This window comes from Ascidia mentula, chromosome 4 (genome assembly GCF_947561715.1).
Source record: "Ascidia mentula chromosome 4, kaAscMent1.1, whole genome shotgun sequence".
NCBI classification, from domain to species: domain Eukaryota; kingdom Metazoa; phylum Chordata; class Ascidiacea; order Phlebobranchia; family Ascidiidae; genus Ascidia; species Ascidia mentula.
The window spans coordinates 12,941,673-12,957,357 of NC_138569.1; the positions used below are offsets into that span (position 1 = coordinate 12,941,673).

The following is a 15,685-nucleotide window of genomic DNA, read 5'->3' on the forward strand; positions in this document are numbered from 1 at the left end:
AACCAACCGGCAAGCAATGCACAAAACGGGAAGCGAGTTTTAAATGGTCTGTAGCTTTTTTTATGCTCATCATGATATAACGGTAAACCAACACAATGTTCATATTACAAGGCTAATAATTGGTCACCAATAAATATCTTTGTTCATAACTTAAATCTTATTGTGTTTATTTTCTTGCTTATTTGTGATGTATAACAATGCCGTTAAATTGCCTCCTGGGTGAGAATAAAACTCAACTTTTACTAATTGTCAAAGGGTCCGTAGACACCAGACTGGTAAACAATGTATTAAGATTAGAAAAGGGCACGCGCATCTAAACGCTATTCCGTTCAACGTATCCTATATTACTTCGTTCTGGCTCAGTATCCTTTTCGTTGAACCCGATTGACTGTCGTTCAGTACGGTATCGCAAATAAGTATGTTTCTGTGAACAGAAACGAAGTAGTTAAATTACGTACTGCAAGGGCATTGATTTGGAAATAGACGTTGAGGTCGCAAAATCGCGTTGTTTATTTGTTTTTCCGGAATAGAAAAGCCACAGCTAATATGCTAACCTTTGCAAGCAAACGTTTCGAACACTCTCATAAAAAAAAGTTAGTAAAAAGTCACAAAAAAAAGAGTAAAAAGTTACAACATATTAAGGCTGATTTTGTGGAAAGGTTTGAGGAGACGTTTCAAACACACCTGTGTTCATCATTTGGCCTTCTTATTCAAGTATTTATGCACTTAAGAAATTTCCTTACAACGTTTTTTGTTAGTGCATCTATTTTGCTGCCCCTGCAGTGTACAAATGATTCCCCAGTCGCTATGGCTGAAGCTAAAGTCCGCTTGCGTGTTCTTGCTGTATAATAGACTACTGAATTTGTGACAGACTTGTTTATTAATTGAAAGACACGTTTGCAGTATCAGGTGGCGTAAAGTTTAATTTGTTCCAAGCACGTTAGTGACTGAGCGAGTAACTTCTACCGCGTGCCAGTTGTTAGTTAAGTGACCGAGACTATCGTTTGGTGGCAAAAGCAATGACAGAGAATAACAGCGAATAATGACAACGAACTCTCCAGAGTAAAGTGCGAACGGGTATTTAACAAGTTACAATAAAAAAAGGTATGTCGTCGAGTCGAATGTCAGAAGACTGTGCGAGTTCTGCCAGAAAGTCTAACACCGTCAGCAGCCTTCGGTCCGTCTGTGTTCCAAATGTGTGAAGAATTAAGCAGGGAAACATCCGTATTGCTACACTCCCCTGGGGACATTTTTGCCCCAACCCTCCTCTGCACAATGGTAACAAAATTAACTACTGGATAGCAGCTTTGGAAGCCCCTGGGACTGTTTTACCCCTTACCCATTTTTTTACATTAAGCAACAGTAGTCCATCAAACCACAGAAAATGTTTTGTTTATAGATCACCTCCAAAACTTGGATTTAATTTCTTAGGATTTTATTGTGAGGCCTTTAGGATGTAACCTACAACGTAGCCTAATAAGCACCGCCATAAACCATTTCGTGCAGAAGTTGGGATTTCTGAAAAATGTGCATTTTAAGTTTAAAACCTGTGAACATATAAGAATAAAAAGCTTATGGAACATAGAACATTTATCAACAATAAGATTTTTGTTGTGTAGCCTATATGTACGGTTTCTCTTGCAATAGGTGATTTCAAAAGTTCTTCAGAAATGCGTAAGCTAAAGCCAAGAGAGCAAAAATAATATCTTTATTGTTTTAATTGTTTTAAAGGTTCCAGGCTGTAGCCTATAGTCTAGTCAAGAATTAGATACTCCCCAGACTTTTGAAAAATCGAACGATAGTATTCTGCAAGGACATTTTTTGAAAAGAAGACCAAATAGCTAGCTTATTCTATTTGCCGAAATACCTTTCAAACCTTACACACTTCTCGTCAAGTAATCACATATCGGCATTTAATCACTTGATCTTGTCTTGGCAATGTGCAAGTATAGGTCCGTAAACGATAGGATACTTATAGGCCTACCGTGATGGAAAAGACGGACAAATAATACTTCACGCCGTGAGCGGTTGTATCACGTGTTTCCGATCCACGTTGCGGGATCAATTGTTGGATTTTTCCATGGTGGGAAACCGAGAGTTTAGTAGAAAAAACTAATTTTGTGACAATTTGCTTTGCATGCTTTTTAGGATAAAGTATTTCAAAGCAGTCGATCTAAAAACAATTCAACTAAAAACTGCAGCCTATGCCCTGTAGCACGATTAATAACATTTCTAACAGTAATTGAACAATGTCTTCATGCTTCACAACGCTTGGCTTAATTGTCTTCAGTCGATGGAGGTCAATTAAAGTAAAAGACCGCACTTTTGTGTCATGGTCGCACTTGCGTGCATTCATTAAAATGTTTTTTTTTATAATTGTGACAGTTTCTCAAATCTAGCACTTCAAGTTTGCTGCGATGACAAGATTTCATCTTTTTCTATACGGGCTTGGAGGCAAGTAAATAATATACGAGGCAGGTGACGTCACTACCTTTTTCTGAAGGAAGCAGGCAGGGCAAAACAGACAGGTTATTCTGGCGGGGTTTGAAACAGAGATCCCCGCTTTGTCACATGGATATGCGACAAAGCTTTAAGGAAAAAAGACCTGTGGATTTACCAGAAATCTGAGAATTAATAACATGTCATCTAGTAACATGTATCGAATTGGAGGTAAGTCATTAGCTGCGTTTCATGGTTTGCATATGTTTTTGTTAGCATTTTATCTGATCTGTTTTTGTTTAAATGTCGCAATTGATGAATATTGTAAAGGAATACCGTGTCCTACAGTTGTGAACCATAACTGGTTAGAAGTGACGCTATGTATTTATATTAGCACAAGCAAAAATGCAAGAATTATATTTTATTTTACGACTGTGGAACAACGCGCATGTACAACGCGGATGAATATTCGCTTGCTGATCGTTTTCCGTGACCTGCGGTTGGACGGTTTTACAATTCTATCGGCAAAGTGTGTGTGGATTTTTAACGAGATAATCCCTTCATTATGTTTATTCCTTTACATTACTTATTTGAGTGACCATACACTGTATGCTATCACAAAACCATCACGTCAATTCATTTTTGAAATATATTTAGATTATGTCTACTTTGAAAATTCATCAAGCAACCCGTACGTCATTCGCCGTATTGAGGAATTGAACAAGGTACGGGTTTTGTATGGTATACTGAGCCCAATGTATAAATCAAGATCATGAAAATTTAATCCGTTGACTTGTAACTAACTGCCATCACTATCATGTATTTGTTTGCCTCAGGGACATACACACATAACATTTTCATGTGAAATAATCTTTATTTGTATTCAGTTAATTTGTGTCCATTTACCACCTATGTCAATCAGGTTGATTTAAAAAAAAAACATTTATAATGTGGTAACATGATTTGGTGTTTGATGTACATTTAGGTTAGGCTCATAGTATCACTTTATGTTTGCAGTAGCCTACCACATATTCCTGCTACTTGGTTGAATAATGCCAAAATGTTGTGTGAAAATTTGTTATAATTTGGGTAAAGTCTATTATTTTGTGCAAATTGATAATAACAGCCAATAGTCGAACACGCTTTAATTGTTTGGGCCACTTGTATAGTAAAGAGTAATTATTACAATTGTTTTTATTGTATCATATTGAGGTTGCTAGTTTGCAGACTATGTTTGTGATATAATGTTAAAACAATGATCAACTGTAATCAAAAGATACATACACTAATTTAGGAAATGGTTGGTGATTTGATTGTGGTAGCTTATCTCTTAAACCAAAAAATTTTCCCAGGACAAATATATTGCTTTTAACAGACATCAAGTGGGAATGTTGAAGCCAAGGTTATTTGCTTTTTTAGACGACGAGACATTTCAAATAGTCTTTTGCTATTGGCAGACAAGCATGCAAGTATGAATGCATCTATAAATTTTGGTATCTTGTTTGCATATTTTTTTTCATTTTAATATCAGGAGACATGGAAGAGGACATGGATGATACATGTACAGATTTAACTGAAACTGATCGTCATCAATTAAATCATAAAGAACTGTATTTATCAAGGCAACTTGACACACTTCCAGCCACACATATTAGGTAAAAAGTTTTTTGTCTAAATTTCAGAATGTAATTTTTCTTGTTAAAACTTTTTGTTTATTTTCAGAGGAAAGTGCAGTGTCACTTTACTTAATGAAACTGAAGATTTAAAATCATATTTAAGCAAATCAGTAAGTAACTGCACTGCAAATTAGTTCATTTTGTGTTCTATTATGTGTATTTTTAGGACACATTTTTTTATTCTTTGGTGTACGACCCTGCACAAAAAACATTGTTGGCAGACAAAGGAGAAATACGTGTTGGCTCCAAGTACCAAGCAGAGGTCCCTGATAAACCTTCTGAATGTAGGTTGATTATTGTTGTTTGTGTAATTAGTTCTATAACATACCTACTGTGATAGTTAAGGAATACAAGTCCCAGAAAAAGTTAGAGGAGTTGGTTTGGGATCCTTGCAACCCACTTTCAGGTCAACAAGTTGATCAGTTTCTTATAGTTTCAAGGTAAGTGAATGAAAACAACTAACAATTGTTACTCTATCATGAGGGCCATTTTCCTTTTTTTTGAGGTATCTGATTTTTTCTTATTTTTTTATTCGTGTGTTCGTCAGTTTGTTTGGACAAAAGTAAAGCTGTTGGGAGCTTGCTCTTTATTTTTGGTGAGAACACAAACTGCCATATCTAATTTAGTGTTCTTCCGCCGTGAGTCCTAATTTGATTTCGAACAACTAGGCAAGCGCGCGACAGGATGTGTGTGCGCGCACGCACTTGCTTGTGACGTTTCTCAACCCATTTGTTTCTCGTGAAAGAAGACAGTCACGTGATAAACAAAGCGTGATATATTTCGTGATACCTTCATTTTTGCTATCGCTCGTTGTTACTACAGAACTGCTATTTACTTGTTACTCGATCATCGCTCCAAACTTTGCGCAGTAAAAAAAATCGTTCCAATTGCCAGGATTTTGTTAAATATCATGTGCGCATCAGAAAATAAAGATATTGTTATGAGTAAAGGTAATTTAAAACGAACACGTCGTTCGACGTGTTGGACAGTTCTTAGTAGGCGAGGTATATAAAGTCTGTCTGGCAACACAAGTGCGGGAGCCCCGGTGGCCTAATGGATAAGGCATTGGCCTCCTAAGCCAGGGATTGTGGGTTCGAGTCCCATCCGGGGTGGTCTTTTTAGTTTTTTGTTCGTGGAGTTTTTTCGCACGTTTCTTTTTGATGAAATTTTTTTGGGTTCATTTTAGGTCAGTTGGCACATTTGCACGAGCGCTGGATGGAAGCAGTTCGTTACGGCAACCTGCTTTGCACATGAGCGCCGCCGCCGCTTCGCGTGACATTACCTTGGTATACAATTGTTATGAAAGATATCATTCCAAATGAATCACTTTAATACGTTACAGTTTCACGCCATGGACTGTTTGCATAGGAACAATTATAAGGTTACTGAGGCAATAAACGAACTCGTTCCGAAAGGTGGCCCGTTTCTTTGTAAGGACGAGCTAGAAGATTGGTCCCCTTCAGAGGCAAACTTGTTTGAAGAAGCCTTGGAAAAATATGGAAAAGATTTTGCTGACATTCAGCAGGATTTTGTGGGTTATAAATTTGTACAAAAAGTCGTTGTTTTAATTGTAATATTCTTAAGTTATTGTTTCCCCTTCCCTAAAGTATTGGCCAGTGTAATCTTAAATTAAAATTCATCGTTGTTTTTTTTTCAAAAGAATTTAAAAAGTTGTTCATGTTGAAATTTAGTTACCCTGGAAATCTCTGGCAAGCATTGTTGAATACTATTACATGTGGAAAACATCGGACAGATATGTTCAACAAAAACGCCTAAAAGCGAATGAAGCAGAAAGCAAGTTAAAACAAGTATACATACCAAACTAGTAAGTTACTGGTATATATCGTTTGTCAATTACATAACATAAAACTACAAATTAGCAACAAACCCAATCCCAATCAGATTAAAATGGTAAATGGTGATGTTGGAGGAAAAGCATGTGAAGGATGTTTTTGTAAGTTGTTTGTATGTCATTAAATAAAGCCTAAAAATTTGTAAGAATAGTAATAAGTAACCCAGCAAATATTTTTAGGTACAAATTCTTACCAGTGGTACACATGGGGACCTCCTAATATGGGTTGTCGTTTGTGTGCTTCTTGCTGGATGTATTGGAAGAAGTATGGTGGTTTAAAAATGCCCCCTTCAAGCAGATTAGAAAGAATGCAAAATCACAAAATCAAGGGAACGGACAAGGTATTTCAAAGGCTTTACACAAATATGATTTGGGATATATATTCCGAAGTTTTTTTTTTGCATTTTTTTTCGAACAAACTATTTTGTCATTGTTTTTGTAAAGGTACTTTGCAGACCTTTTGCTGTGAAACTAGGCTTTTTGAAAATCATATTGTAGTTTTGACTTCTTGCACTGTAGTTTCATTGCATTTCAGGAACTTCGCTACAGGCCACCTGCAACATTGAGTGTTTCACCAATATCAGGTCCAAGAGCATCACGCGCATCACATAAAACCAAACAAGCATTTTATTTAAATGCAACCAAGTTGACAAGACTTGCTAGGCGCCTTTGTCGAGATATTCTTGCAGTTCGACATTTCAGCCGACGACCTTTTGAGGCAATCAGCATTGCAGCAATTAAAGCAGAATGTATGTTATTTTTGATATGTGTCAATATGATACAAATACTGTGTCTTTAGGCCAGGTGCGTCTTGCATCAACACCACAAGTACCAAAAAAATTTGCAGCTCGGAAATGGCCACCATTAAGTACAGTCCTTGTGCAAATTGCAGCAATCCAACCAAAAATTAATAATACCACTGCCAGCATTAAAAGTAAGTAATGTTTAGCAAAAACATCAATGTAACAAATTCATGCTATACAGAAGGCATGATGTGTAACAACCGTAAGTGTGTTCCTCTGCGATTTTCAAACAAACAAAACCTTGCACCTCCACCAAAGCGGCCTCATCAAAATGGGATTGAAGGTAAGAATACTTTATTGAAAGTCCACTCTTAAACTCTATACACAGGTCTTTGTTTTCAGGGACAAAAACAGAATCCTCATTGACTGGATCTCAGGGTGTAAGTAAATGTGGTTCTTTGACTTACACATAACAGCATCCTATCAGACCTCAGAACTATGCATTTTTTGTTTAAAGTTATATTATTTGATTTTTAGAGGATTGTTAATGGGCCTCAAAAAAAGAAAAGGTGTATGAATTCAACAGACGTTTCTGATGATATGTTTTTTATTTGCAACAATACTGTCAGGTTGGTAACACGAACTTTCTTTTGGTTCAGTGTTTCAATACTACTATGTTGCAGAGAAATGAGAAAGCAACTTAAAGCTTCATTTCAAAGAAGTGCTGCTCGAAGACCAACCAAGTCAGTCATTATATTGCCAAAGACTATGGGAAAACTGGTTGGTTTGTCCCGACTTGTGAAAACTGTCAATCCTGAGCCTATCGTAATAGATGACTAAATTATGCAAGTTTCAAAAAGTTTATTTCCAATGTGAGCGAGCAAGCAAGCAAGAGCTTTGGTGCTGAAAGTTGTTGGACTGAAGTGTTACATAACAAATCTAGATGATGACCAGATGTACCAGTCTTACATGTGCACCATCCCTGCAGTAAATGCCCATCACATAGTTGCACATGGTTGATTGCAGCCATTAATTTTTTATGGCAATACCTAAAAGATTTAAAAATATGGTACAAAACAATTGCTAAGCAAAACCAGTTGCTACAACTTGTGACTTGCCTGCGATTCAAGGAATTTCACTTCTTTATTTAGCACTTCTTTGCTCTGCAATAGTTGTGCTTGTTTATCAAGAAGCTCTAGTACTTGATTAGAAGAAATGTGAGCTCTTGAACTAAGTTTACTTAGTTGTTCGTGCATCACTCGATGGGTTAACCCATGTTCAACACACTGTTCTGATAGTTCTTTGTTTTTCAGCGCCAGTCTAAACATAGATGGTGTTTGTTATTTATTTCTATGTTTCATACTTTTGACAACAAACAATTTCAACTGAGTCGCCATTTTGGAAAATATCGATTTTGTACCATTTTGGTGACTTTGCCAGGTTGGCTAAAATAAAATATGAATACTATACCTGTGGGTGTTGATCGTGAGTTTCTCATTTTTTTGGGCAAGCATTCCAATTTCTTTCCTATACTTGCAGGTCAAGTTTAGAAGTTCTGTGCCTAAAGTTTGGCATTCATTTCTTAACTTCGAAATTAACTTGGCTTGTTTAGTGGACACATCTTCAACATATTTTAGTCTTTCACCTGATACGAAACAAACATTACAAACGTAATCCTAACTTTACTCCTATATTTCTCACTGTATTCAAAATCTGTTGCTTCCAGGCTGTTTTGTAGTTCCTTTATTTTTTGACAAGACGTTAGTTGCATATTGCAGTGTTTTGTTTGCAAGGATTGCATTGAATTTTTGTATTTCTGCTTCAGTGCACTCAACTAAAAACATCGCTTGTTGTAAATTATATGACATATATACTTTCTCCAAAATTCCAAGAAACAAATATACTTTAATCTATGACAAGTTTCATCCTTTGTATGATGCAAAATTTCCTCTCACAATAAGTTACCATAAAACAAACCTCTGTCAAACTTTCGTTAAATTGTCGGGATAGCTTAACATTTGTCTCCTGTAACTTTAATACTAAATTTTCAGCATCCAACAATCTTTTATGAAGATCTTTATTTTGTTGCTCACATCTTGACTGTTCCTACAGAATAGCAAATCAAATAATTTCTACATAAATGAAAATATACTGTCACTGGCATCAATATAACCATTCAAATCTTTTGAAATGGGTACCGGTACCTGTTTGGATATGGTAAGTTGTTGGTCCAACTTGTTTCGGGCTTCTCTTAGCTCCTGCTCAGCAGCTGTATACCCTGTAAAATAAATGTTGTTTTTACAACTAAATTCAAAATTTCAATGAAAGTCTGTTTACCTTTCAAAGATGTTTTTACTTCCCCTTTTATTTCAGCCTGTAATCTGAACATTTCCTTCTCTACATTAAATAGTTGTACCCGTGATTCCTCAAGTTGTAGTGATATCCTTTCTTTTTCCTCTCCACTTTTTTTTATAACATCCTCAAAATGGGCACATGTTGCCAACAGCTCCCCTATCTGCTAACATGACATAATAACATAAAATCGGTAAATTTATGGCAAAACAATTATACCTTTTTTTGCTTGTTATCAAGTTCTGAAGAGAAATGTTGTTTTTGTTGTGAAGTTACATCTAATATCCTTGATTGTCTTTCCATAATTTCTTTATTTAGTTTATTGCGTGCGACATCCAAGTCTTTTAGGAGCTGCTTCTTTTCAACCTATGAAGTTCAAGATTTAAGTGTGCACTCGCACCCAAGTGCACACAATAGAAATTGGCTGAAAGATAGAATCACATTACAAACTTGCCATGACTTCAGTGTTCTGTAGCTGTAAATCCTCTAATGCTTCTAAACTTTTTTGTAGATCTACGCGCAAGACCGTTTCTTGTTCTTGGATGTTTTTTGCATATGTTCGTTGTGATGAAACAGTTTTCAAAAGTGCATTTTTCTCACTTAAAAATCATGATAATTTTCTCGATTAATAGCAATGATTTTGTGCAAAAGTAACACCATTAGGTTATTTGTTATGTAATTTCAACCTTGTTAATCTTTCAATAAGACTTGTATTTGTTGCTTGGAACATGGGCATATTAGACACATTTTGTGTAGATTCAACCTAAAGCAGAATAAATGTGTTATAACTGAGCTAAATGTTTTTTTATTCTTCAATTTACTTTCTTTTTTAGTTGTACATTTTCTTCAAGTGTCAATGTTAAGGTGTTTTCCATGGCTTTCAAGTGGGCCTCCAATCCACCAACTTTAGAAATATATACTTCTTGCATTTTTTCCTATTATAGCATACACACTTAAAATTATTGTATGCTATAAATACTTGTGTATGTGTACCAAATCTTGTTTCATAAGGCTATATTTCCCATCCAATTCTTTACAAGTTCTAAAAAATATTGTTATTACTCAATATACATTAAAGAGGCCTAAAATTTCAAACGATGCACAAGGCAGCACACTTTTTGGGGGATAATTCCTTTACAACAGTTTCTTCATTTTTATTGCATTTTTGGTTTTTGGCAATGTTCATCAAGTGATTTGACTCGTCAATAGTTTTTAAAATACTTTCACTACGAGCAGCATCATGAATTGCTTGATTTTCATTAATAACTTCAGCAAGTCGTTGTTTGATGTTGTTCAACTCAACCTGTGAAGTTTTTGAACAAAACATAGCTAAAATAGTTTTGTAGATTGGTGGTTTCATAAATTTATTTTTAGATTGCAGGGAAAAAATTTAAACATTCAGGAGCAACTTTTCGCAGGATAATGCAAATAAGAAAAGCTAACTCACCTCAATCATTCTGTTCTCTTTTTCTAAGTGATTGATGTATTCAAACTGATGTGATACTAAAGTAAACACAGGTGGCAATGTTTCCACAGGATCATATTCAGCACCAGATTTAACATTTTTAAAAGCCATGTTGCCACACAGAATCTAAATAAATTTTTTGGCAAAAATATTACCCAAAAATCACAGGTCAAAATGTCAGTAAAAAGTGAATAACATACTCCGGTGTAAGTAAAAAGTTTAATCTTTCAAGTATTTAACATTAGCGACAATTGTAATAACGTATATGAACATGTTCTGTCCAGAATAAGGAAATGGCAATACTACTTCACAATGACAGAGAAAGTTTTTAGGATTCAAAGGTTTTGGCTTAACCCTTTCGATATAGTTTTCAAACAATGACAACTGTTAGGTTACAAAATTAGTTGAATAAATGCAAGTCGCATTTTGTTATATACATACATGTTATTTTTCTTCCAACTAGTAACAACGGCGTAAAATCACTGACTTACATCAATAATTGTTTTCGAAAAGAACATTCACTTATGCGAACACCTTATGTTTATGTTTTAGTGAAACTAAAATTATAATACTGTTGGGTGAAAACTATCCAACAGTTGAAACCCGTCTGGATAAATCAGTCCTAATTGAAATCATTATCAGCAATATATAGGCTACTTTTACTACTTTATATAACCCAACTGCATCACCTCAACAACGACAGTTAGATGAATCAGCCCAAAAAACCCAAAATTTACTATAATTTTAACAGACAACATAGACATATGCTTCAAACAAGGTCTAGTAAGCTACATGCAGTTTAATGTAGCAAAACTCTGTGAGTGAATATGAATGCTCAACAATGTCAACTTGCCTTCTGATACTGAATTAAACAATCCTTATATGTTTTGAATGATAATTAGGGATGAAAGAATTCATACTCTTTTACACTCCTTTGCTAGTTATCTCATTTGCTCTCAGTATTTCAACACACTTTACTGCTTCTTACATTTTGGCACAACCACAGCAATTATCTCTTTGTTTCTGCCGTTTCTTTAATATCACCCATACATGTCTCGACTCTTTCAACAAATTAACAGGCACTGTCTTTGAGACTCATTAGCAGTATGCAAACGCAGATGCTTGTTGCCTTTGCATATGGGATGCTGCGTCCGCGTTGTGTCAGGTCCTAATCTTGGCCATCGCGACAATCCGTCGCACCCTTTACCCTACATCGCATTGCTCTTTTGCTCTATGCACGTTGAAAGTGTATTTTGCAAACCAAACAATTGTTGTCAACTTGCTTGAATCTTCTGGGGCAGATCAACCACTATTGTCAATTGTCATTCTGGCAGAATCTAATTTTTTTTTGTTAAGTGCGTTCTGCATCATTGAACAGCATTTCACAACATGGTTTACTTCTGGGTTTGTATCATATCAGATTGCATTATTTTGCAAAATATTTCATTTGACAACTATTTCGCATTAATACGAACACCAAAGTCCTACGTATTCCATCAGAATGACCTGAAACACGGGTCTTTTTACGCTTTTTGCTTTGCCAGTGACGTCACTTTCAATCAAGTACCAAACCACTTTCCGCTCCCTAGAAATTTTCGCCACTGACTAAGAATGCTACAAAGATAAATTGGCTGTTCGATGGTTTTCATGTCTGTTTTGTTTCTAGTCTGACCAGGTGCCCTTTCACGAAACGGATGTTAAAATTTCTGTTTTTTAGAAGGTGATTGATTAAAAACACAAAAGTGCTATATATATATATATATATATATTTGCATTAGAATATAAAAATGATTTTCCTAATTTTTTTGGTCAATTTCTTATCAAGAAGACTCACCGACCAGTTTTGCCGTAATTCGGACAATTAGTTGTCAGTAGGAATAATGTTGCTTGGCCGCTATTTTAGAGAAATGCGAAACTTGTAGAATTATTTCTTGTATCCTTTGGCCGCCAGTTTAAGCAACATTTTCATTCTCAACAACGACAGCTTAAGCAACATTTTCAATGCCCATAACGCTTATCCGTGAACCCTTAGTAAACCCATATAACGGTGCTGTCCTTGACTTTTACAAAAATATGCATAAATTCCACAGGGGGCGAAAGGTACTCAATGTTTATAAACATATCATTTTTAACATTCTCAAACCTTTTATCAAATTACTCAGCTTTGTGGCATATTAAGCAATACTGTTCATTGTATGCTAAAAAAGATGAAACACTTGCATTAATTCTTTTTCTATAAAAAATATTTTAATATTCCGTAAATGCAGATTTTCCATGTTTTCCTGGTATTCATAAATATGTAATTGCAAAACTGATGCAACTTAAACACTTTGCGGGATAAGGTTTACAAACACAAACAAATGCTGTTAGTTTACGCAATTTCGTTTTAATTAACTTACAGATGCATCCGTAATTCGTTTTGCCAAACTATGGTTTTATTAATTAGCGAACAAAATATTCCACAGTTAAAACAATTACGATAAATTTGTTGCTTCGGCAAAACATTAATTGTAACGTTATGTTTATTTAAGCCTATGAACCAACACCTAATTATTTTCGAAAAAAAACATCATTACATAATAAATGTGAAGATTTGGAAAAGATATTGCGCGTGATAAGCGCCGCCATGGTAGCCCATCTGTCACGTAATGTGTTAAACATTTTCTGATATCCAATCTAGAAAAAGTTTGACGAAAAAGTTGGAACAAATTTTCCAGCAATCGTAGTACCCCTAAAAACATAACTACAGGTTCTTTGAATTGTTCGACAACACGTTTCTTGTCAAATATCTGTCTTCTAATATTAGTTAACAACAAGAATTTCGACATCAATTCGGCCGAAAAATATGGCGAGAGTCCTCACTGCATTCTTAGAGCAACAGTTCTTGCTTTTTCGCAGAATCGTAAACGTAAATATCAATCGCACACCCTCCAGCTAAACATCGACTGCCCGCTTGCTAAACTTGCGTCCTCAATTGCCCGATACAAGCTTGGCCAGAGGTTCGACCGTACATTATTGTCCCAACGTACTATGGAAGAGATCTCCACACGTATTTTCAAGCTATTCAGCAGCCAATTCTTGACAGATACAGAGATTTTTCATTCAAGATTGATTGAAAGTGACGTCACCGGTAAAGCTAAAAGCGTAAAAAGACCCGTGTTTCAGGTCATTCTGATGGAATACTTGGGACTGCCGTGATGGTATTAATGCGAAATAGTTGTCAAAAGAAATATTTTGCAAAATAATGTAATCTGCTATGGAATGAACCCAGAAGAAACTTAATTTCATTGTGTAAACCGCGTTGTGAAATGCTGTTCAATGATGCGGAACGCATTTTACAAAAAATAAATTTTGGATTCTGCCAGAATGACAATAGTGATCAGCATATCAGGAAAATCGAGTGCATGTTTACATATTAAATGAAGCGGTCACGTGCTTTTATATGAGGGGTTTCCAAGCTGGGGTTATTGTAACCATATAATACTAAAGCATGGTGTAATCTCGGTGATACACTTTCCGTTGTCAAGACACTTTCTGTAGGCCTGAGAAAACTTGTTGTTAAAATATCTCAGAGTATACTATGGGATTAATATAGAGATGTTTTAGGACCTATATGGGTATTAGATTGGAGAAATCCTGTGTTCCTGTGTGAGAAATCCTGTGTATAGAGATGTTGCCCTCGGCTGTAATGCATCTGGCGACTGTTCCGCTTGTTTCCCAATGACCGTTGATGGGTCTTGTGACTTACATAGGGACCTAAAATTCTACAAAGTTGAAAAAAAAAAAAAATTTGCTCCTGGATGAGACTGTACAGAGCAAGGACTTTTTGAGCCTCCTGGAAGATCATATGACCAACAGGGGGGTATACCCAGCCCTTGGGGGAGGGCTTTGACACATTTTCAGCAACTAAATTTGATGCCATCGCATAGAGAAGAGTTGGAACTTACAAAAAATGCAAATGAGTCGGTAGTTGAACTATTCATTTTTCTGCAAAATCCAGTTCCATTTTTGGTTGTTCTTTTAACCAAAATATTGAGTAACCAGGGGGGCAAATGGCCCTAGGGGGGTGGCTAAACCATTTTTTTTAGAGACTAATTTTGATCAAAATTTGTAGATATGAAATGGATCTTTCATAAAATCACAAATGATTGGACACTTAAACGATTCATTTTGCCACAAACACAGCCTGATTTTTTTGCTCCATTTTCAACATAAATTTCAGCAGCACCCACCAGCAAGTTACTACCTAATTGGAAAAGCCCAAAACCCCACTAAAACTGCCCCAAACACCCTAAAATTCGCCATGACAACAGCACGCACATGTGCGCTCATTCAACCGCAAATTTAACTTAATTGCGTCACTGCTTTGCTTAGTGATGCATGACTTTGCATTGTGACACCATAGTATACTCTATAGAGTATAAGAGTATACTATGGTGACACAGGTCTACACGTTGGGCATTTCCCAGCACCAAAACTAATTTTCATAGAAATACCAATATGCGTCCTTTGACCTTTGTTGGGAACAGTGTACCGCAAAACCCAAAAAGAAAAGCGTTGCCTTAAAACAGTATTCGAGAAAACACGGTGACGATAATTACGTCATATTTTTGTGTGACGTGATAGATTTTATTTATGTGGTACCCCAAGAATTAAAAAAATATTTTGAGTTTGCCGAAAGCAGATCTGATAGCAATGGAAAAGCGCATGTTATGCTCTTATTGGGATCGTGAGCATGTGGCATCACGCATGTTTTCCCTGGCCTAGTTCTGACCACGCCGCATGATTCCTTAAACTCAACACTGGACCACCAGCTGGAAAGGACACAGGCGGATTTAAGCCTTCCTGCAGAGCTAAAAACATGCTGCTGACACTCTGCTAGACAAACTTTTTTCTGATACTTCGTTATAAAACGCCCATTTTTGTAATCCCTCAATGGTCTCGCTCAGTGTCTCTCGAGCCTGATTTTTCTCGCCATCGCTCTGTGACGTTCGCACGTTCTTTTGATAGTAATTCGCTGCAATTCAGTCACGTGATAAACTCTAGTTAAACGTGCTTGGAACAAATTTAACTTTATGCCGCCTGGCATTGCAAACGTGTGTTTCTATTAATAAATAAGTCTGTTCACGGAGTATTAAATTCAGTAGTTTACAGCAAG

The 15,685-nt window shown here is 36.0% G+C and overlaps 2 protein-coding genes and 1 non-coding gene across 3 annotated transcripts; 2 read left to right on the forward strand and 1 right to left on the reverse strand.

Moving 5' to 3' along the window:
• The first annotated feature begins 2,520 nt into the window (after positions 1-2,520).
• Positions 2,521-7,791, forward strand: LOC145897318 (metastasis-associated protein MTA3-like). The gene is made up of 18 exons (XM_082985557.1): positions 2,521-2,670; positions 3,097-3,164; positions 3,815-3,908; positions 3,971-4,094; positions 4,162-4,225; positions 4,282-4,399; positions 4,456-4,555; positions 5,302-5,401; positions 5,458-5,646; positions 5,807-5,940; positions 5,996-6,069; positions 6,148-6,308; positions 6,503-6,716; positions 6,767-6,901; positions 6,952-7,053; positions 7,113-7,150; positions 7,248-7,339; positions 7,394-7,791. The coding sequence occupies exons 1-18, from the start codon at positions 2,640-2,642 to the stop codon at positions 7,548-7,550; spliced, it is 1,995 nt and encodes a 664-aa protein (XP_082841683.1). The 5' UTR covers positions 2,521-2,639; the 3' UTR covers positions 7,551-7,791.
• Trnar-ccu (transfer RNA arginine (anticodon CCU)) lies at positions 5,155-5,227 on the forward strand. Its single transcript has one exon. It is a non-coding gene; the product is annotated as a tRNA-Arg (tRNA).
• A 13-nt stretch (positions 7,792-7,804) lies between the features above and the next one.
• Positions 7,805-11,538, reverse strand: LOC145897319 (serologically defined colon cancer antigen 8 homolog). The gene is made up of 13 exons (XM_082985558.1): positions 10,510-11,538; positions 10,178-10,365; positions 10,056-10,104; positions 9,884-9,997; positions 9,749-9,825; positions 9,517-9,661; positions 9,282-9,428; positions 9,048-9,228; positions 8,915-8,988; positions 8,688-8,816; positions 8,412-8,544; positions 8,181-8,355; positions 7,805-8,030 (listed from the first exon to the last, which is right to left on the reverse strand). Exons 1-13 carry the CDS (start codon positions 10,636-10,638, stop codon positions 7,811-7,813), a joined length of 1,761 nt encoding a protein of 586 aa, XP_082841684.1. The 5' UTR covers positions 10,639-11,538; the 3' UTR covers positions 7,805-7,810.
• Positions 11,539-15,685: the final 4,147 nt, after the last annotated feature.